The 24,181-nt window shown below is 36.4% G+C and overlaps 1 protein-coding gene across 1 annotated transcript in view; it reads left to right on the forward strand.

Annotated features, from left to right (window-relative positions):
- Positions 1-24,181, forward strand: part of ROBO2 (roundabout guidance receptor 2) — a 570,503-nt gene that overhangs the window by 398,162 nt on the left and 148,160 nt on the right. The window contains exons 3-5 of the mRNA XM_024731557.1: positions 8,863-9,020; positions 11,729-11,849; positions 22,406-22,544. Of these exons, the coding sequence (XP_024587325.1) occupies positions 8,863-9,020; positions 11,729-11,849; positions 22,406-22,544 (418 nt within the window). The remainder of the gene's footprint in view (positions 1-8,862; positions 9,021-11,728; positions 11,850-22,405; positions 22,545-24,181) is intronic.

Genomic DNA, 24,181 nt, shown 5'->3' on the forward strand with positions numbered 1-24,181 from the left:
ATATATATATATACAAATTTTATATATATAAAATATAAAAAATATTTGTCCCTTTCAATTTTTTGTTTTCTTTGGTCTTACAGTGAGAGCTAAATGAGGCAAAAAAGAGAGTGTGGGAAAAAAATGAGAAATAGTGGGCCAAAAAAAAGAAAACATTCCACAAAGCGCCTGTAACAAGCCTTCCTGATACCTAAAAGCCTAACTTCTTTAGCTGAAAACTTGAGGCTCATGGGACATGAACCAGGTTGAAGAGCTAGAAGCAGACAGATGGTTATTTGTGATTGTCCTGTAAATGTAAATGCTATAAAGATGTTGTGATTACTTATTTATTTACTAATGCCCCAACCCAGATTTAGAGAAAGTAGGAGGCAGTATTTAAGCTTGAAATAATCTGGTGTTTCCCTTTGTTACCATCTTGAGAAACATCGCTTAATGCTTTTTTTAGGATTAATCTGTGTAGTTCTGAATTTTAAATTCAGTGTATTATTTCTTCCAATATCCAGAGGTATAGCTATCTCTGTGACTGAGATTGAAATTAGCAAAAAGGCAGGTGCTGGAAGGAGGTTGGGTAGCAGAGTAGAACATTTTGGGGATGTGGAGAGTTTTTGTTTTACAGTAGAAGAAGGCCGCCTTGAACACAGTTAGGCCAGTACCCTCAATTCTACACACCGTTCTCCTCCTGACTTACTATTATATTTGGACACACCCTCTAAGTTCCCCTCATGCCTTTGAGTTTTCTGTGATTCTGGAAACATCGATCCCACATGACCAATTTTGTGGACAATGGCACTTTAAGAAAAAAGAGGAACTGATTAAACATTAATTAGCCTCAGTCCACAACTTCCTCACAAGCTAATGGATAGGGTATGCAGATCCCTGTCAAATATCAGATGCTAGGCTTTGCCAAAAATAGGACTTCCAAGTGTTGAAGGAGTGCCAACTGCTGGCTCCTTAACTCAAACCAAAGGAAATGATTACCAGAGACAGGCCTCGAGTCTGCCGTGGTCAGATGTCACCAGTTTGCAGTGCCACATGTGATCCAAGAGTTTATGAATGATCTCAACTCTTGGTCCCCAAGGAGAACATATGCATTACAGAGGTTACGGATACAAATTACAGAGAGCATGATGTTTCCATGCAATTTCTAAGAATCCTTCAGCAAGTTTTAAACATTAATGGAAAACATTAAGGAAGGCTTGGCACTCTTAGGGGGACTTCAAATTATATTGCGGATGAGGACAGAACAGGGCTAAAAAAAGGATTTGAGAATAAAGACTTGGCTAAGGAATTTGGAGCTGGCCATTCCTTTTGGATGAGTTGTGTGTTTGTGTGTTTTATTCCCTGCAGAATTCGAGGCTTCACAAAATGCTATGACTTGAAAATGAGCAAGTCGCCGGGTATCCCTGTTCATTTATCATGCTCCAATTCATACCACTGGTTTATCTGGATCATTTGCTAAGTGAATTTGCTTGCACAGGGAATCTTAGTGGGATGAGGGGTGAGACCTTCTCATTTTGGAATTGTCAGCGTGTTGCAGAGGTGCCAGAGTGTCAGCTTGCACAGCGGTAGCAGGATGTCTCCTCACTGAGTTCTTTCTTTCCCATTCCCCTTCTGTGCAGAATAAACCACTTATGACTTGTTCCCTAAATATCAGATCTTGTTGTCTGTTTAGCTGGTGGCTGGCCTGTCCATTCTGACCATATCTTGTTTGATTGTACCAAATATAATAAAGTAGTTTGTTGTGAATGATGGCTCCTCTTTAGCTATATTAGGTCTTTCGGTCTTTGCAACTTTAGAAAAATACAGAATTATTGTAACTTATCCGTGTAGAGCTTTCAGTTGAAGGGGAAAACTCAGTTTCAACTGGCCTAAAAATGAAAGAAAACTTCTTTAGATCCCATACGTAGAAAGTCCAGATTTAACACAGTCTTCAGAATTGGTTTGTTCAGTTACGGCATCAAGAACCCAGATATTTTTTCTAGTTCGCAGAGCCTCAGTTTCATTCTGAGGCTGGAGCTCCCCCTGGGGTCAGAGCATGGCTGTCAACAACAGCCATTTACTGCAGCAGGACAAGACAGTGCACTTTCCTGGGAAGTAGAGCAGAGGACCTGAACTTCAGGCTGGCTGCGGTTACACCCGATCATTCCCCGTGGTGAGAGGTGCTGCTGGTGATGAGGGCAGGAAAATAATGTGTACCAGTGGTAGAAATGGCTATCACTGTTTTTCCTAACCCACTGTAATATTTACTATGATGTACTATAATTTGTGCTAGCAGTTTTATTGGTTGCACATAAATAAGTTGTTCCTTTGAGTGATTGATTTCTGACCTTTTTGAACTGCCAGGCTTTTATTTTAGAGATATACGAGCTTGTAGGTAGGCAAGTCGAGTGCACTGTCTCTTAAATCCTACCAACTTAAATAGTTCTTCAGAAATGACATTTTGAAATCAAATTAAAACACTGTAGTGTATTTTATTCAATAAGAAAAAGACTGCAACACACCCTTTGAAGAGGAGTTCATCAATTCAATCAACCTGTCAAGTATACTTAATGAACTCGTCTGATGCCCTTCAAGATGGGAGCCCTGGGCTTCCCTGATGGCTCAGTGGTTGAGAATCTGCCTGTCAATGCAGGGGACATGGGTTCGAGCCCTGGTCTGGGAAGATCCCACATGCCGCTGAGCAACTAGGCCCGTGAGCCACGACTACTGAGCCTGCGCGTCTGGAGCCTGTGCTCCGCAACAAGAGAGGCCGCGATAGTGAGAGGCCCGCACACCGCGATGAAGAGTGGCCCCCGCTCGCCGCAACTAGAGAAAGCCCTCGCACAGAAATGAAGACCCAACACAGCCAAAAATAAATATAAAAAAAAAAATTAATTAATTAAAAAAAAAAAAGATGGGAGTCCTGTGGTGGGTAACCTAGTCCTGTGTAAGTGTAAAAGAAAAAACTTTTCAGATGAGTGAATCTGAAGCTGACACTGAAGGAACAGTATGGGTTTGAAGAAAGAAATAGGAAAAAGTAAGGGAACAAAGAGGTATCTGGGGAAGATTTTCAAGCAGAAAGACCATATATGCTAACATGCACCGATAATTAGATGTTCCTCTGTGTGTCGACGGCAAGAGGGTTGCAGAAATGTATGTGATGAGCGTGGAAATATAAACACAGAGACCTGATTCTATACATTTGATATCACATTAAGAAGAGAAGTTTTTCTTAAAAGCCATTTAAAAAGTTGTGAAAGGGGCTTCCCTGGTGGCGCAGTTGTTGAGAGTCCGCCTGCCAATGCAGGGGACAAGGGTTCGTGCCCCGGTTCGGGAAGATCCCACATGCCGCGGAGCGGCTGCGCCCGTGAGCCATGGCCGCTGAGCCTGCGCGGCCGGAGCCTGTTGCTCCGCAACGGGAGAGGCCACAACAGCGGGAGGCCCGCGTACCGCAAAAAAAAAAAAAAAAAAAAAAAGGAATTGATGCCATCATATGTGCACTTTAGCAAACTCATAATAGCTACAATAGAGAGATTAAAAGAGAAATCAGAGAAAAAGTTTAAATAGGATACCCTGGAAGTAATTAAGGAAGAGATAAGGACATCCTGAACTAGGGCAGTGGGGACAAAATAAATAGATACAGGTGATATTACAGATCATTGTAGCATAATGACTGTGCTTAGGGTCTAGAGTCAGACCTGCAGGGTTCAGACTCTGTACTTGTCCACTACAATAGGTCATTCCAAATGACCTATGACATATCCATGATGCCAGGTTTTGCACATAGTGTGTACTCATTAAATATTAGCTGTTATTGTAGGGCAATTACTTTTAAAATAGGGAGATCAAAGTGTTACTGTGTGTGCTGCTGATTCAAAAAAGCAAGTTTAAAAAAATTTCTTGTTATTTCATATATTATGCATGACTAAAGGCTTCTGACGGTCCTTTTAAGTATCAAGATTTATTCAAATTTTGTATTCTTAAACTAAAATATGCACTGGATGGACATCTCTTAGGACTAGTCGTCAGTCTTCTACTGAGAAGTCTCTTGCTGCACAGCTCTGACAGCTCAGGTGCACATACAGAGAGAAATCCTGCTGGCATGGAAGCCTTGTGATCAGCGTTGCTTTGAGTTGCCAGAAGTTTCAACTGCTGCTAACCATGCTTTTAATTACATATCTCTTTTTAAATTACCTTTCCCGTGATCAGTTTAATTTGTTGTGGATGGTCTTCTTTATCTGATGGTGTGTATGAATACTTTCATCCATAATGTTTTAGGCTCTACATTTTTAATAACTGCTTGGAAGCATGTATAGGTTGTAAGTCAGAAATGTGTCTTTCAGAAGTCTGCTAATTATGCAGTCTCATTTGATTATTATTGCTAATTTATTTTAAAATGATGAAATGTCAGAGTAATGATTTGCCTTGTCTCTGTTGACTGAGGCAAAAAAGAATTTTGAGAACTATTGAATTAGGACAGAAGGGAGAGGACTTGGTGAGCTAAAGAATGTGGGATAGTAAGAAGCAAGAGTCCAAGAGGTCTGCTCTAAAGGGATACCTAGATGTGAAGCTGTTTTAGGGCACTGTATTAGTCACCTATTGCTGTATCACAAATTACCACAAAACTTAGTAGCTTAAAACAACACACAGTTATTTTCTTACTGTTAGTGGGTCAGGAACCCAGACATGAGTTAACTTAGTCTCCTCCTAAGGCTCTCTCACAACGCTGCAATGCAGATGTTGGTCAGGGCCATGATCTCATGTAAAGGCTCAACTGCAGACGTTCCTGTTCCCAAATTTCAGTAGTTGCTGGCAGGATTTGAGCTCTCAAGGGATGTGGACTGAAGCCTCAGTTCCTTGCTTACCGTTGGCTAAAAGCTGCCTTCGGGTCATTGCCAAATGGGCCTCTACATCGAGCAGTGTGGCACCTTGCATGATCAGAGTAAGCACATGAGGCGAGAGGGAGAGAGACAGACAGAAAGACAGACAGAACCAAAAAGATGAAACTTACAACCTTTTGTAACCTAAGTTTTGAAATGACATTCCATCACTTCATTAAAGGCATGTCACCAGGTCCAGCCCACAGTTAAGGGGAGGGGATGAGACAAAGAAATAAATACCAAGAGGGAGAGGTTATTGTGGAGCGTTAGAGAACAAGCCTACCGCAGGCACCGTCGTGTCATTTCTGTTTTATACAGTATCCCTTAACCACTTTATAAGACACCGCCAAGCACATTGTAGTATTCAGTGTCTTCTTGTAGAATTGAATTAATTTGTTACAAATCTTTATGTCATGAATATGAACTCTATCATATCAAACACAGTAGTAATTCAGAATTTATTGATCTTCCAGAATAACTTTCTAAGTCACCGTGCCTGTCAATGTAAAGAGAATTCAAGTCTAACCCAGGTTATGGCTAGCTTAGTGAAGTCTCATTTGTGTTTTCAGCTCATATAGAGAAATGAGTATTTGGGTTCTAGCCAACTAGATTTCTCTTTTTCCCCCATGGAGATTTGAACCCTTGTATTCTAAACTTAGATCTGCAAGCAAGTACTATATCAAAAGTGTGCCTATTATATCTTTTTTTCTTTAAAGTACAACTTGCCTCTACCCTGCCCCCAGCTTTTGTCTTTTTAACCAGATTCTTTTCAGTTCGTCATGTTTATTTCTCTTCACCCTATTTAAAGACTTGTTTGGAGCTTTAGGTAAACACATATTGCTGCATGTTCTTGTTTTGGCTTCGTTGTCAAGCCTCATTGAAAATATGGCTTCCAGTTCTTTTTAGAACAGGAGCTTAATGAGAAAAAGAATATCGACTCAATTTGGACTTGCTTTGCTTTTTTACATTTACAGGACTGTTTTAGTTCCCGTTATCTAACATACATAAATCCTTTACTAGAGAACACCTTCTATTTTTTATCACTTGCCATAAAGCCGAGGGCAAAATCCAAGACAGAAATGAATAATTAGCAAAAATTTGGAAACAATAAATATTTCATTTTATTTTGTTTACATTTGTGAATGGGTATACAAACGTCAGAAACACAGAAGCAGGTATCAGAACATTTATACAATTTGAGATGAGTAAAAATGACTTTCTATTTCCTAAGACAGATTCTATATTTGTTTGCTGTGCTAGAACCTGCTGAAAGGGTTGTTTTTCTCTTGAATGTTTTATTTGAGAGAGAGAGAGAGAGAGAGAGAGAAGAAACACATTTTATTATCCCCAAAGATGTAAAAGAAATGGTCTCACTAAGCAAAAATGAATTACTCTATAAACCCCAGAGAGCATTTTACAAGTTGAAGAGGGTGCAGTACCAATTATACTATTATCTCACTCTACTCTCTGGGTGAATAGTCGGAAAGCCTAAAATTACAGTTGATGTTAGATTTCTTGGCTTCATTTGCAAATTGGAGTCATTTTCCTTTTTTGTCAACGCCATAAACACACGTTATATTGTTTAAGAGCAGCAGCCCCTAGTTTGTTATGATATTTTCCTCCTTTTTATCCCCCATATCAAAGGACCTTTTTTTTTTTTTTCTCTTAATTTGGCTTGTTGCAGATTGATGTAATACTGTGTTTCTGAATCATTTGCGGTGGTCCTAAGTACCGTTTGAGCAGAGGCTTTTTGGCTTACTTGTCAGGAGACCAGTTCTGGAGAAGGTTCTCCGACTGTCCAGATGTGTCATTTTGGACTAGATTGAGAGCCTGCCAAAACACAACTTGCTGCCAGTACCGGATATTGTAGGGGTGCTCACCACCCTGTTACCATAGTTTTGCGGGTCTCAACATTGCATAAATAGGCAGCTGTTCTGTATTCAGGATATAAATGAGTCACCAGCTTGCTCTACCTTGAGGATTTACCTGCAATAGGGAAGCACAGTGTTAACTAACCCCTTCTTACCCTCCTGCATGAACATCACATTTAAATGCACACTTCCCTCAGCGCATTCAGAAGCAAACCCCTATGCATATAAATCACATCCTTCTTGCCAGTTAGACAAGAGAACCGAAAAATGTGCAGTTCATTGTGCTAAAATGGAACACATTTCCTCAGCAGCTAAAGCAGTAAATTAATCAGCTTATAAACTAAGAGTGAGCAATTTGTGCTGAATTCTTCCTTACTGCTCCTTCGATAGGAGACAAGGTTCTCTAATCTCATAAAAGGTCATGACTTCATTAAGATGGAAAACCATGTTGCAAGAGACAAGAAAAGAAAAGCCTTAAAAGTCACTCAGTTGTCTCTCTGGACCTATTTTCAGGACAGGGGATTTTTATTTATTTGGAGAATGACAATTAACCTGGAGACTTGGCCCAACAAAGAACCAGAGTGCTGAAGTGGGTCTCATTACAGGACATGAAAGGCAGTTGGTTTGACCTAATCCACATTTGCAGCAGATGATTTACATAACAAGTTAGCACAAGCTGCCCGATTTTGATTTTAAATAGCTGACCAATTTCAAATAGCTTGACCAATTTGTATATAGAAAATGTATGTGTGTGTTCATATGTATATATGTATGCAGGTGTGTATATATATGTACATGTGTATAACACACATACATATACATATACACACATATATTTGTGTTGGGGGGTTATTTTTTTACCCCAAGGTACATTGGGAAAAAACCTTGTCTGTGTTAGAATATCAAAGAATAGGAAAAGTGAAGGCAGTTACAAAAAGCAGAGGCAGTTGTGTTATATGGTGTATTAGCTGGTCTCAACTACATTTTTTATTGAAGTATTGTTGACTTACAATATTAGATTAGTTTCAGGTGTACAAGTAGTGATTAAATATCTTCACAGATTACACACCATACAAGGTTATTATAAAGTATTGACTATATTCCCTGTGCTGTACATTACTTCCTTGTAACTTATTTATTTTATAACTGGTAGCTTGTACCCTTTAATCTCCTTCACCTGTTTTCTCAACTGCTTTTTCTAATGTTTACCCTAAAATAGATATAGTCCTTATTTGCTAAATAAAACCAGCATTCTGCAGTCTGATAGGACCGAGTCATTTCTCCAGGCTTTTCATTTTGCCAGGGGAAGAAAAGTGCACAGATAGATAGGTGACATTTGGAGAGCCAGGCATGCCAGATTTTCGGAGGTTACAACGGAGGTCCAACCTGCTGTTCTCCTAATGAAAGGAGGGGAAATTCAGACTGGCAAAACCGCTATAAGGGATATCTCTGCTCCGAATGTCACGCTGCCCAGATGTCGCTCGGCAGGTGGAGATGCAGACGGAATGAAAATGTAGCCCTGTGTATGTGGGTGCTAGTGCATTGCAAGGGTGAACAATGAGTCTATCTTCAGAAGTGTAATGAAAACAGTGTGGATCTTGTCCATATTCATGTCACGAGAAAGGGCTTTCTCAAGGAGTTCTCACCCCACTTCCCCTCCCAGACTGGACAGGCATACATGCTCCCAGACCACGTGCACATGACTTGTTTCAGGGCTTTAAGTATAACAAGTATAACAACTTATTTTAATGCATTTACACACGTGTATGTATATGTATATGCTTTTTAAATAGAAAATGGGATCATACTACATAAACAGTTTTGTACTTTGAGTTTGTATTAAATGTCAAAACTATATCATGAATGTGTCTCATCTTATTTTCTTTAGGCTTATCTCATTTTAAACACAGATTTTATAGCAAAGGTTCATAGTCATAGAGTTAACCATTTCCCTGTTGATGAAGCGCTTAGATTGGCTCTAACATATTTTAAGATGGGCGTGGTTCTGTTCTCAGTAAATACCAGTAAATTTTATTAGAACAAAGTAAGTTAAGACTTGAAGTTACCTTTTGCAAGAGAAAGCTAAAGTTACTGTCATTGAGTTTTCTTTTACTACAATTGTTTTTCTTCAGTGTTACGAGATGACTTCCGGCAAAATCCCACAGATGTTGTAGTGGCAGCCGGAGAGCCTGCAATCCTGGAGTGCCAACCTCCCCGGGGACACCCAGAACCCACCATCTACTGGAAAAAAGATAAAATTCGAATTGATGACAAGGAAGAAAGAATAAGTGTGAGTTAAACTAAAATGGACCCCTAGAGAGATTGACTATCAAGGCTTAAAATGGATGTATTTCATTATTTTACTTATATTATTTATAATATTTTATTTATATTATTTATTATTTCTTGGTAATAAAGTTGTAGAACTGTATTTGAGTGCTAATTACTATTTACGCTGTATTGAAAGGACTGAAAAAAGATAACCAAAAATAAAAACTTTGGAATGAGGCTTCAAATAGTATATGATATATTAATAACTGGACCAATCTGAATATGTAAATATATCTTTGCAGTAGGATACTAATGTCGAAGCTCTTTTTAAGATCTCCAAATGCATCTATTGATCATGCAATACATGTGTCAAAGTGTAAATGATGGCCATAAACTGTATTAACTAGAACATTTCTTTTCATACTACTTTCAAATTTATAAGAGGAAATAATCTGAGGTGATAAATATTTCAAGCTCTTTTCCAGTTTTTCCAATGTAATATTTTTAACTAAAATATTGTATGAGAACTCATTTCAAAGTTTAAGAGATAGAAAGTAAAAATCAATGTAAAAATAACTGCCCGGTTTTGCAGTTTAACCCTTGTAGAAAAATAGTCTGTTTTCAAGGGAAATGGGTGATCAGGTTAATCAGTCAATTATTATTCAAAATGGAACACCCAGAAAATGGTAAAAAGGTAGAGAAATGGCATATAGTTATTTTATTTTTTCAGAGGATCCATTCAGCATGTGTATGTGAAGTTTGTTAGAGCAGTCCACTGAAATAGTAGATAATGCCTCAACCTTCTGACATGGTTCTTAGTATAATTTTTATACTCAGTACAATAACTGAGAATTAATATATTTTATTTAAAATAATGTCTCAATGAAACAAATGTACCATTTCTATCAAAAAGTCTACATTTTCTGGGTGTCTATTCTCTTTAAAAATATCTTGTAAATGAGGTTTTATTCTTATGTGTACATTGTGATTACATCAGAACACAGGACGAGAGAGTCCATGCAAAAGATCACAACATATTCCATATGATTCTGGCTTGAACTGTTGACACTGTGACGATCTACAGTGAAAGATAATTTGGTCCCAATGGTCTGTGCTCGGGTACCAAACTTATGAAAATGTGCTCCTGTTCAAGATCTTTTTCATGTTTGTAATCATTTAGCTTTTGCTTTGTAACAAATCACCCCCAAATACTGTGATATATAATAACCATTGCATTTACACTATGATTCTGGGGGTAAGCTGACAGTTCTTTGCTCTGGGCTAGCTTGGTTCATCTTTGCTAGGCTTTCTCATGCTTCTGTGGCTTGTTTAAACGTGTGCTGACAGCTGGGATGATCTAGGATAACTTTACTCACATGGCTGGCCATTGACTGTCTCTCAGCTGGCCATCTTGGTTCTTCTCCTCACGGCCCCTCATTTTCCAGCAGGCTAGCTCGGGCTGGTTCTCATACTGGTCTCAGGGTTCCAGCTACAGCAAGAGAAGGCAAGTCCCTATATGCGAGTGCCTTTCTTCTGGTGAAATGTTGCTTTAGCTCCACTGGTCAAATCAAATCAAATCATATTGTCACACTCAGCTTTGGGGGAAGGAGAAATGGCCTCCGTGGTTTAAACCTATCATTTATTATGCTCTACTGTATACAGTTGAGAATAGGTTGACTATGTTTTCTTCCTAAGTAAAAAAAAAAAAAAATGTTGAAAATCCCTTTCTATGACATGGCTAGTTTTAGAGCCTGAATAAGTCTGATGAAAACATACCTACTTGAGTTTTGTCTGCCTGTGAAATTAAAATTAAAGGAGGAAACCAGCATATTCTTATCTCATATCTCTTTAAGAACACTCAGTCATTGTAAAGTTAAGATTGTTGAACTAGATAAATAATAAAAAAAAATTTTTATTGGAAAAGAAGCTATAAGTTGATGATTCACTTACTGAAAACCTTATTCTGCTTTAATGTACCCTTTAACTAACAGACATTTTAACATTATTACATTTGTTTATTCAAACAAAAATGCTTCTCATTTAAGAAACATTTAGGGACCACATATGAGAAGCCAATGGTTTGTACCAAGTCATACTCATCATTCAAAAAAAAATTTTGTTTTTATTCAACCTGACCTCCTCTTCAAAAACTATCTCATAAATATAGTTAAGATGAGGCAAAGATAATTTTAATACTAACAATTGAAATGTAAACTCCATGAAAGCAGAGATTTTTACTATTTGGTTGACTATTGAATCTCAAAGGCCTAGAACACCACCCAGCCCACAGAGGTACTCAACAAATACTCATTGAATTCTTCTGAGTCAATTAGATTTCGTTATATTATCCAAAGCAGATATCTAGTACTTCATTCTGACGACAAATGTCAATAGAAATTCATTCAACAGAATCTCAGAGTGAAGACCAACCACTGTGGTTTAATGGGGGCAGTCACAAGATTCAAAATAGGACCAGGCGAGAGAGAGGAAGACTGCCTTAAAGAAGCATTCTCTAGAAAGGGAATATGGAGGCTTATATTGAGGGTGAATTTGAGAGAAGAAAGTACACATGCAGATGCCAAAATAGTGGGAGAGTTTTGTGTCTTAGACACTCAGCTATTTCTTTTAGAGAAAAAAAATGTGCTTAAATATTTAAAATTATTTATTAGTGACCTTTCTTTCTCTGTTTCTTTTCCTTTCCATTTTCTTTTTTTTCAATTTTAACAGATCCGTGGTGGAAAACTAATGATCTCCAATACCAGGAAAAGTGATGCAGGGATGTATACCTGTGTTGGCACCAATATGGTGGGAGAAAGAGACAGTGATCCAGCGGAGCTGACTGTCTTTGGTAAAACTCTCTTTTAAATTATAAATTGCTATTTACTACCTACTTTTCCTTTTCCTTTAAATATTTTTGCTAATACCAAACACCAGGCCATACAGGGACAGTTACTTATGACTTGTGGTGAGCTCAATAGACTAGAATTGTCTTGTTTTCTGGTTCTGTCTTTCAGATGAAATCTTTGATGTGAAGAGAATTAAACTTTTGAAACATTAATTTACCTACTTTATTCATATATATTCATAGGATTTTGCCTTTCATCAGGATGTAAAAAACTGTCCTTTCTCAAAATCTATTTGAGAGATTATATACCTTTAAAGTTTATCACTCATTCCGTTGTGATACATTTATGAAGTATTTATTATGTGCATGACACAGGGTAAGGTTTTTAAAAATTAGAGAGTGCAGTGCATAGCCATTTCACTTGTTTTCTAATTTAAAAAATTTCAGATTGAGCTATTTTCAGTTTTACCTCATGATGAAAAGACTAGCTTGCTAGTTATACACATGCAATCAAAATTAGAAAAAAATTGATCAACTACTTTGCTATAATATTCATGTTTCTTCAACTTAAAAACCAAAGGACTCTTTAGCTGGAGTAATTCAATTAGTTAGTGAAAACGTGATTAGATCTGTATCACAGAAATAGTGGAGAAAGCATTAGGAAGGAGAAAATTGGAGGTAGTAAAGTGGCCAATTAAACGAAAGTAAGGAAAATGCTACAGGGCAGCTGTGGAAAATTGGAAGAGAAATACAATGACAGAAAATTGGGGAAAATGGGGATCCTAAAGATGCTGGAAAATGAAACATTCCTTTAGATGACATTGAAGTCCCATTGAAGTCCCATTCAAGTATCTGTATGGAAATATATATGTATACTCACAAACGCACTCACAAACACATACACATATGTATATACACACACATATATAGATGCGTGTGTATATCTATCTCTCTCTATATATATTTGAATAAGAGAGTCACTATTGCAGATATTATGATTTCTTTTTTAAATGCAAGAGATAATTGTGAATTTCAAATTACTTTTTTATGTGTGCCAGTAAAATAATCTTCTGAATCTGTGCATGGTATGATAAGATCCTATGTCATTACTCCAGAACACACTGAGGTAGCATCAGAATCTGGCATACATCCCTAAAGAAACTTCTTTTGCAGTTTGGGATGTGCCACCCATGGTATAATGGGATCCCGTGCTGCGATGCAAAAGAGAGCCATATTATGGTTTCCATTACATTTAGAGTGTTAGGTGTGGTTTATGAATATGTACTAGAGTGCAGGCCTCTCTTTTCAATTGCTTTGAGTAGCAGGTAATCTCTGGTAATACTCCTTGTGGATACTAAGCAGCTTGAAGTCCCAAATGACAAAACCAGGATCCCATAATTCATTAAAGGAATTGAACAGTAAAAATAAAACTGTTCAAAATATGCATGTAAATTTCTGTCCTACAGAGAGCTCAGACAATATCAGTTTGCCCTTACATTTCATGCAGTTATCTATCTATAAGAGTCTCAAAATGTGCTTCACTCCGTAATGAATAAAATACAGTTTTGCCTGCTAAGATATGAAATTAGCGGTCACTGAACATTAGCATTGAAAACCCACAAGTACAGCTATTCTATTTAAAGAAACACTCATCTCTATTCTTCTGTAGCTACCACCAGCTTTGGAACAGAAAAATGTTTCATTACAGCAGTATATATTGCCTTCAGAAGAAAATTGAAAGGGTTTAGTGTTATTACCCAAACAATTAGACTTACCAAATGTGACTTGTGTTATGAAATATTCACCCTACTTTCTCTAAAAATATGATGAGAACTGAAGGATATCCCTAAATATGTCAGGAGTTACGGGGGGACTTCTAAATTATTTTGAAAGTAGCTATAAACCAAAAAGATTGAATTTGTCTACAGGCAGTTCTTCTGGAACAATTTGTTTAGGAAGCTGAGAAACGTTTATCTCATGGTGTAAACTAGTCAGAACTGACCTAAGTACAATATTAAGTTGAGGGAAAAACTAAAATCCCATAATTGATAAGAAAACAACATCCAAACCTAGAAATAAAACATAAAAAGAGTAGTGATGGTCTAAATCAAGATTGTGACAAGTATTGCATGGGAAAGACCCCCTCCTGTACCTTGATTCCCCAATTCTTAGAGAAAATAAGATAACTAGTGTGCTATGTATAATGAGGCCTTCTTTAGTTTATTTTGATGCTCTATATCCAGAAAATGTTTTCTAGTAAACCTATCTGTATTTAATCGTTGTTAGATATTCTATCTCTGGTGGGAGGTTTATAAATGTAAAGCTGGTTAGTGACAGTTTACCTCTCCTCTCTCAATTCTATTTTCATGTAGCAACACTTCTGCCTTTAAAACTCTGGCTACTATGACAACTCCGTACTCTTCCAGCTTTTAAATGGAAGTTTTTAGATGTCCTTTGCAACTCCATCTTTAAGATATATAATACAGAAAAAGTAACTGATGATATTTAATTGTTCAAAAATATAATTCACTTATAATGGCAAGGAAACCAATGAAAAGGTTAAAGGGTCTTTACCAATACAATAGCCATCTGCAAGTATTTTGACTCTTTAATAAGTGGGATTGGACTTAGAAGTTTTTTAGTTTGAAAATTGCAAATTATGCTTTAAAAATCTGCGCTTTAGGAAAAGTCTTAATCAGTGTGACTTAATTTTCAAAATGTTACTCTGCCATACTCTCTGAGTCATTTATGCTGTTTGTTCTTCTTTAATATTTGCTGACCATAAAGTAGCATCGTAGTTAAGTGGCAGTACCAAATCTAAAAATTAGAAGTAGGCACCACACTGCAGGACACTAAAATCTATGGCACAGTCTAGATGTCTTCATAAAGAATACTTTGTAGCAATTTACATATGTTAATTAAATTCTAGAGATCCTGAAGACAGAGAAACTAGAGTTGAAGTACATAATTAAATTTCCAGTTATGGGTAGGTTTGGGATATCTGTTATCTAGAATTTAACTATCATTAAAAAGCAACTAAAAATAAGAATTGTTTCCTAATGATTTTTAAATGTTTGTAAAAGTAATACATGAAAAAAAATTTTCTGTGTTACATTTCTAATAGACATTAGAAGTATTGCAAAACTTATGATGAAATACAGAAAGAGCTTGCAACCTCCCCTCCTCCCAACACACATACATACACACACACACACACATTTCTCATCTTTGAACATTCCTGTAAGCCTGTTTTATCTTTTTCTCCTGGGACTTATTTCCATATTTCTATGTGCTTATTTTGCAATTTTATACATTTTAACTTCTTATTTTGGAAGATGATGATTTGGCCCACTTATACTCCCTTCTCCAACTTCTCACCTGTACTTTCCCTTCTTTTTGTCTTTTCCCTTCTTTGTCTTTTCAGTATATTGACTTTAGAAACATTGACTGTATTAATATTTAGAATTTAAGTTATTATAACCTTGTAAATATTGACTGTGAGCTAAGTGTTATGCTATTATAATGGCATTACTTTTCTGGCACTATATTTGGTCTTCTTTGAATTAATAATAAATCCATTTTTCCTTTTACTTATGTTTATCTATGCCTGTCATGAATTCTTCTTGAAATCTTCAGCAGAAGGTTTAAAATTCTCTAAATTCTATTTAGCTATTAAGTCTACTCTTGCTACAGCCATCCTGGAGGCGTCAGACTTCTGCCCTGTCCAACCAGGCTGGATTCTATTTAGATCTACCCCAGAAACTTCATTCTGATATTCATCTTCCCTTTCCTTTGATGCTGGATTCCCTGCTTCCTATATCCTGTATTTTTTTTTTTTTTTCTTGTTTAACTCCTATATTCAGAACAGTGTTTCTCTCCTGATTTCTCCTTGACTAGAGCCTAGAGCACATTCCAGACCAAACTATCTTTATTCAATCCAAAACTTAATGGATACTTCGGCTGGTTATAGAATTCAAGTTTAAAAAAATATTTTTGCTCGAAATATTAAGGTCGCCACTTCAATATCATTTTGCTTCCATCGTTACTGTTGAGGAGTCTACTGTACTTTTGATCCCTATGCGATCATTTTCCTTTTTTTTTTCTCTTTCCAAACTTTACTTAGTACCTTCTCTTTATCCCATGGTTCTGAAATGTTTCAATACCATGCCTCATTTTGGCACTTATTTTCCTTTTACTGGTTGGACACTTACTGAGCAATCTCAATCTAAAAACGCTCTATTCATACAAGTCAATGAAATATACTGTCCATTTTTTCTATTCCATTTCTCTGTCGAGCATAAATTCATTAATGAGATGTTAAACCTCCCAGATCTTTCTTTTCTTGAAATATTCCTTATTTATAGCACCTTGTTCTTATTTCATGGATGTTTTAACTTATCTTGCATCTCAGGATTTTAACAATATTCTTTTTTTTTAAATAAAATTTTCTCATGATGCATTCCTCCTTTTCTTCTAAGTTCCTTTCCCTGACCTCTCGCCTGCATTGTTCTGTCTTTTACACTGGAGGCTTTCTTCAAATGACTACTTTCTTCGGGATGAAGATAGAGGTTGGGTCTGGTTATATTGATATCAGTTATTGAGTGAGAGGTAATAGCTGATGGCCTGAGTGTAGTTGAGATACCGTGGGACAAAGCTATGAGGGAAGAAATCTCAGAACCAAACCTTAGGAAATATCTGTGTGTTATTGATAACTTGTAACCTTCATTTAAGAATTTAAAACATAAGGTGTTATTAAAATCAAGGTGATTGTTAAGAGCGATTTAGTTCTTTTAAATAATATTAACTTGCAAACTTTAAAACAGCAAAATATTTCTCATTTGTTCACTTACTTAATAAATATCTTTTGAACACCTACTATGTGCCAGGCTCTGAGTGTTTAAATAGAGCTAGGGAAATGAATAGGCAGGTCCCCTGCTTTCAGTGTGACTCTCATATCATATCATATCAGCAATAACACGAAACTTTGCCTCTAAAGCATGGTGAGAAAGGCATTCTTTTCCCTCTGAGAATATTTGCCTATGTTTGCTTTTGCTTCACAGGATGGTTTCTTTCAGACAAAGAAAATTCTTGGCAAGAAGAGAAATTAGTGCAGCAAGGATTTATTTAATCCCAGTCAGGCAGACTGATCATTATCATCCAGTCTATATTGGAAGGGCACAGTAATTCGCATTCAATGGCTATCATAACCCCCTGCCCCTCACACATACCCATTTAGAAAAGGAGACATACTACGACTAGCCATCTCACTTTCCAGTTTAATAGACACTACTGGGTAGTGGATCCTTCTGGGTCACTGAAGTTAAGATTTACAAGCAGTGGTTAGGTCTCATGTGCTTTTACTGCATAGCTTTGGTCTTAGAGGACCTAAAGGACTCTACCTATATAAGTATTGCCATAATGCTACTTTTATAATGTCAAGCAAAGTTTATTTTTAAATTGTTAAGGTTGTCCTAGTAATAGCTGTCACAGCATAGCCTTTGCCAATTTTACAGCCATAGTCAATGACTGAATACAGTTGAAAGAAATTTGTTCTCTGGACACTTAATTTCCTTCACTGTAGCATGTAAGTATGAAAGTTAAGAGATATTATGCAACCACATTTCAGATTTATGGTTTTGGGGTTGAAGTGAATATTTTGATTTCTGAATATTATTGACATAACCACAAGGAGACTTGGCATTTGATTTTATTACAGTTGCATACAAAGCTGTATTTTCCACAATGCCAATTTGGAACTAAATTAACCTGGCTACTTGAGACCTGTACTTTACATAGTACCACGCTGCCAAAGAACACTGCTATCTCAAGAGAGATTAACCTTATAAGCAAACTATGCAGGCGATTCAAATCCAGTTAATCTCACAATACAAAAAATGTTAATTGCATTGGCAAAGACATTGCCTCTGATCACGCAATGGCTATGTAATTAAGGAACGGGCCATTCAGAGGGACTCTAATCTCATTGATAAACCTTCAGCAAATAGCCCTTGAGATGTCTACCTGTGTTTCAATGTGTGATCAGCCATAAGGTAACAACATAGAAAAATCAGTGACCTTATTTTGACATGCCTTAAAATGTGGTTTGCTTGTTAGTCAGTAGTTCAAGATGTTTCATGTATATTTATTGTAGTTGTCCAGAGCTTCATGGAGTACAAACTTCACGGGGCATTAATGGGTATTGAATGTGGTCAGTTATCGACTTGCTGGATGCTTCTCTTGTCATCTTACTTTCTAATCCTTCTAACTACATTATTTGCAGATGATTTTGACACAAAACCATAAACCCCGAGATAATTCCTTGTAATTTTTGTAATTTGCGTCTGAAAGGGGTGTGGTTTTGTGTTTGGCTATGGTAGCAGTAACCCCTGCAAAGGCAAAGCATTTAAAAATACATTTCTGCCTGTATAACTTATTTAGTCTTTAATACTCATATTTTTGATTCTCAGATTTTCTGGAAATAAAGTCTAGTTAAGTAAACTGAAAATAATTCCTCCCAAAAACTGTCTCTCCATCTAAATAAACGTTAAGCAAACCTACAGTTTTTAACATACTGTTTTTTTGTGGGCTGTTAAAATTACAAAGTAGAAGATGAGCTTAATATAATTAGCAGAAAACAACTGAAATAACGAATAACACAATTTAGAGATAATTGCTGCAACAGGCGCTATGGTAATTCTCAGAACAATTTTTTAAAAGTTGTGACCAAATTCCAACGAATTGGTAAATTTCAATGTTACTTTGTTGGAAGGCACAACCTCAGGTACATTCAGGTATAAAACCCTTTCTGATGTGCCATGTATATGCAAATGACTTTCTTCTGGGTTATTCTTTGCATTGTCCATTTTTTTAAATCAATTGAATTGCATTTTCCACCATAAACCAATGTTAGGCTTCCAAAAATTCTATACCACATAGTCTCCTGTGGTTATCTAGTTGCTTGGCAACTAAACTCTGCTTGAGGGCAGAAGAGAATAGACAAAGTTCCTTGCAAAGTTCTCCACCCCTACTGAGTTCATCAGAACAACCGCAGGGAACCCCATAACTTTCTTCCTTCTTGAAATTGTAAATCAGGTGCTTCCACGTGTCTCCATACAAAATAGTGGGACTTAGAACAGGTATGATAACCAAAAAAATCCTCAAGGACCCTAATGGTGTCCTCTGAACGAAGAGACAATTTTAGTTTTGTGGCAACTCTTTCAAAGTTTGCTCTTTGAATTAATTATACTCATATGTTGCAATTTTGTGACTGGTGGCATGTTAAAGGAAACATACAATAACTTTGCCTGAAGATATTCATGTGTATTTTAGTGGAACTAATCTATATACTCATGCAATTTACTTTGTAGTCAGCATCATGCCATGAAAAATTTCCATGTTAGAGAGATAGACACAGAGATAGCATTAACATCCCAACATATGATTTTGCCACAATTTATCCTAAAATCCCCGATTTTCCAATACTGCCAGCATTGCTGCCATGATCCTATGTTGTTCTTATCTTTTGTTGCAGTTATCAATGATCGAAGTTACTGTTCTGTATTATTTGTATTGTGGAGTGTCTGCAAGTAATGACTATTTTGGTTCTTCTCCAATACTCACACTTTCCTTCTTTTTCTTACTGATTATTAATGTCAGCATGTCCATTTTGTTCCTGATTGTATTAGGCATGACTTTAGTATATTACTTTTAAAGAATAATTTTTGCATTTAGTTTCTGATAAAATATCTTCATTATAGTTAAGAAGTTTCTTGTGATTCCTTCTTATTTAGAATTTTTTTAATCCAACAGGTTCTCTATGTCTATAGACGTAATCATATTTATTTTCTCCTCTCTATAAGTAGCCTCCTTTACCATATTAATTATGAATGCATTTGACTTCAAGTAACAGAAGGCTAACAATGGCTTAAGTGTAAGGGGTCCATTTTTTTCATATCTACCATATCTGCAATGAAAGGATTGACACAGTCACACACCATATCCATACTTTACCTGCCACTTTGTTCCAGTTTGCCAAATGGAAATTTTAGAATCTTTGTAGACTTTCCTTCCACATCTGATTGATCACCCAGTTCTGGTATCTCTTCATTCTGTTCCCTCTTCCATATCCCTAGAACCACTGTCAGTTCTAAGCTGAAATAATTTCTTACAATAACTGTTTGACCTAATTCACTGCTTCATATTCTCTTCTAATTCATTTTTCACAGATCTGCCAACACGATCATTTTCATATGCTTATTAAAAATGCTGCTGCCTTAATTAAAATCTTTCAACATCTCTCTATCACCTTTAGGGCAGAGCTCACATTCCTTGACATGGTATAGAAGGCCCATCATTGTCTCACCATTTACCAACTAACTAGATTCATCTCTCACCACTTTTCTGATGAAACCAAGCTGCTGGCTCTTCACCAGCTACCAAGCTCGAAACCTGGCATAGGAGAAGCTGCATTAACATGTGCTGAATGAATGAGTGGATGAGGGAGAGACTTCTCTTAGCTTACTCATCCGTATGCCAAGTTTTAGGACAATTTCCCTTTTAAAATCGGAGGGAACAGGAGGGATAGCCTGACACACGATTTCTCATTCATTAGTGATATCAGCAGTGGCTTGGATCTCTTTTAATATTGGGTTACTGCAGCTTTTGGATGAGCTGGATGAATATCCCTAAGTGATAGCAAAGAAGAAATCAATCCTGCTTTCTATGCTAATGACTCATCTTTTTCTGTTAATATTCCAAACACTCGTAAGAAGATACTGATCCTGTTGCCTATATACTGCCAAAAACAGTAGCTCAGTATGAACTATGCAGGCACTAAGATAGTTTGGAGCACACAGTGTCCAGTGGTCAAAGGAGAACACTAAGTAATTCTATCCAACTTGCAGATTTGTTCTGTGGTCAAAGGGGCACACTTAGCTGCTAATTGTCTCTGACCACCTAAAATCTTTTGAAGCAAACTTTTCCCTCAAGTCTATATGGATTATTTCTAGATCTTGCATTAGAAAACCTCTCCATGATAAAGTCCATGAGCCTTGTTTTACGGCTTGGGGTTTGGGGGCCCCAGTGTACAGATACTTGAGCATGTGCAGGTCTGTCTGTGTTTAAAGAAAATTTTGATCCCTACTGTCAGCTGCCCTGTGGACAGATGCAGTTGTCTTCCTTCTGAATACCAATGATGGTTGACTTTATTGCAGTAAAATATGTTTTTGTAGCTTACACATTTGTTTCATAAATATGGGTCTTTATTTAGTCAGTAAAATCATATACTTCCAGTCTATACTCAGCATATGTTATTTGATGTGATTTATTTTCCTTAAAGATTTCTTGCTAAATATGTTTCAGTTTTTGTGCCACTGTATTCACATTCTTAAATTGGGTTTGAAACTAAAGTCCTAAGTGACTAAATATGGCCATATGGCCATAAATTGTGTCAACTCCCTATGGATTTCATTTTTCTTTTCCTTGACTTCTCTTCCTACTTCAATAAGTAGCAATATTGGACTTGCCTATGATTGAGAGACATGGGCTAAGAAAAATTTAAATGGTGACTTTTTCCTGTATCAGAATCAGATCATTATAAAAAAGAGAGGAAACTAGACAAGAGATTGAAGTGTTTACAGATATGTAAAACTACATTTTGTTTTATACCTCTCTTCAATAGTAAGATTCTTACGGACAGGAATTTATTTTTTCCAGGCTTTATTTAGAAGAGTGTTAGAATGCAGATTAACAGGGCTAGGTACAGATTAACAACAAAAGACTAAAGGACGGAAACACTAAAACAGAATACTAGAGAAATAAACAAACAGAAAAGTTAAGTAAATAAAAATGGGCAAGTATCTGGAACACTTAGGAGAAGATAATTAGAAGTAGCCTTAGAAAAGTATGTAGCAGTAAATAGTTTACAATAATTAATAATGATAGTGTTTTTTATTTAAGAAAAATTAGATTGACAGATTTTTTAAAAATTTAAGACACACAAAAAAATCATATATGAAGTGAAAATATTCATGGAAGTATTGGGTCCTTATCAAATGGATAGCCTTAGTGAGAAAATTTAGATAATACTCATCTTGAGAGCACAACGTTTTTAGTTTTCTCTAACGTTCTTGATGGAATATTAATATTTGTTTCCTTTTTGATATTTTCCATTAGTTTCAACTTTCAGTTTTCCCACTCTGAGTCATTTTAATGGATTAAGATAATCATCTCTTTCCTTGTTTCTTTCGAATTCATTGTTCAGGGTTTTTTTATGACAAGTTCCACATGATTTAGTTCAGAAATTCACAGAAGAGTCAATTTAATATTTTCCAACAGATTGTATGGATTTATATGCAAACCATAGTTATTTATGTGTTCCAAAGATATTTTATCTTATACAATTACATTGGATCTGTAGGGCCTTATCAAGACATAGTTGAGCTATAAAATTAGGTACCTATGTACCAAAAATGAACCACATATTTTCTATGCTTTTTTTCTTAATGCGCTTGAAGTATGCACAACATTCATTTTATTTTACTTTTTTTTTTTTTCCTAAGAACGACCCGCATTTCTCAGGAGGCCAATTAACCAGGTGGTGCTGGAGGAAGAAGCTGTAGAGTTTCGTTGTCAGGTCCAAGGAGATCCTCAACCAACTGTGCGGTGGAAAAAGGATGACGCAGACTTGCCAAGAGGAAGGTAAGAGCATCATATGGATGGAAAATTGTTAGATAACCATTGAATAATTATAAAGGAAAAAGACAGCCTCCATTGTACCACCAAACACTCATATCCTGGTATGTTATTTTCACACATGATTTTTATATATGAAAGCCAGATATCTGCTGTTTTATATACTGAAGTCCTCCAGGCTTTTGATGTCACTCTTTCATTGAATTTTCACATAAATGCCTGACCCTCCACTCCATCTATTATGCCCCAATATCAAGGATTCCTAAGGCACTCTCTTCTCCTGGCCCCATCTAGGCCTGCCATTCTGTTCCTGCTGAATTTCTAATGACCCACCCATCCCCAATGCCCCCTTCAACTACTGCTCTGTTGCCATGGGTACTGGGTGTAGCAGACTGTAGGGTCTGCAATAAACAATGGATCTCATTCAATACAATAAGGAAAAGGCACATGGCTATCCACATAGGGAATTTTTCACTTAAGGACTTCCTGTCACTTTCTCACTTGCCATCTCTTCATGGAGATCTTCTCTTCCAACTCTTTTCTATTCTTATCACCTAACCCAAAACCCAATCTCTCAGCTCTCTAGGGTAAGTCCAGAAATGCTTGTCATTTTTTATAAAAATAAAACTTTTTTGTAGTCTAAATTCTCCCAGGACCTTGCCTTTTATGATCAAATAAATCATTCAAGTATTTTTTTTTTTCTATGTAACAAGCGTATTTAACTATAAGATTTCTTTTGATTCATCCTAGTCCTACCTTCTGAAACTACAGCCATCACACCTACTACAATCAGGGTCTGCAAAAAATTTCACATCCTGCTTTTTTGCCAATTTTCTTTCCTAAAAAAGAAATTAGGTTTCATTCAACTAACTGAAAGTAAACATGCTTTCACAGAAATCAAATTGAGTTTCTTTGTGCTTTCACTGGCACTGCTATCAATTCTTTGCTGAATTTATACATTCATTTCAGAATCTCATTTTTACATATCCCTAGGTCTCTGATACTATACTTTCTAAAGTCACATCATCAACAGCACTGGCTTCAAATGGACCAAACCTTTTTAATAGTGACAGGTTCTTTGCAATCTATAGGAAAGAGACAAGTGAAAATTTTACTTTGCTTAGCTTTTCGGCATAAATTGTAGGGAAAGTTGACTATGTTTCTTTTCTCACTTTGCTGTCAGACACCTAGTTTTAAAGCATGTTATTAGGAGAGGTTAGTGAATGTGAGCCTCCTCAAACTTTCTCAGTGGAGAAGCAGGTTGAAAAGCAAGTAGAGGTGATGGAATTGAGGTATTGGAGTCCATCTTCTGTGTATACTCAATAACTTTCCACAAATTTGAGGGCACTTCGTGTATAATTTTAAAATGTTGATGTAAGACTAAGAGATTAATTATACTGTAAAATTAGTGCAGACGAAGATTAATTTTCAATTAGTAGAAATAAAAAGCCTGTCCATAAAAAAATCTTGCATTTTGGAATAATTTCATATTTACAGAAAGTTTCAGAGATAGTACAGAGAATTCCCATATACCTGGTTTCCCCTATTGTTAACATCTTACACAAATATGAAAGATTTGTAACTCATAATAGACAAATGCTGATACATGGTAATTAAAGTTTATATGTTATTTTGATTTCACC

The sequence above is a fragment of the Neophocaena asiaeorientalis genome, unplaced genomic scaffold (assembly GCF_003031525.2).
Source record: "Neophocaena asiaeorientalis asiaeorientalis breed wild unplaced genomic scaffold, Neophocaena_asiaeorientalis_V1.1 scaffold330, whole genome shotgun sequence".
Lineage (NCBI taxonomy): Eukaryota > Metazoa > Chordata > Mammalia > Artiodactyla > Phocoenidae > Neophocaena > Neophocaena asiaeorientalis.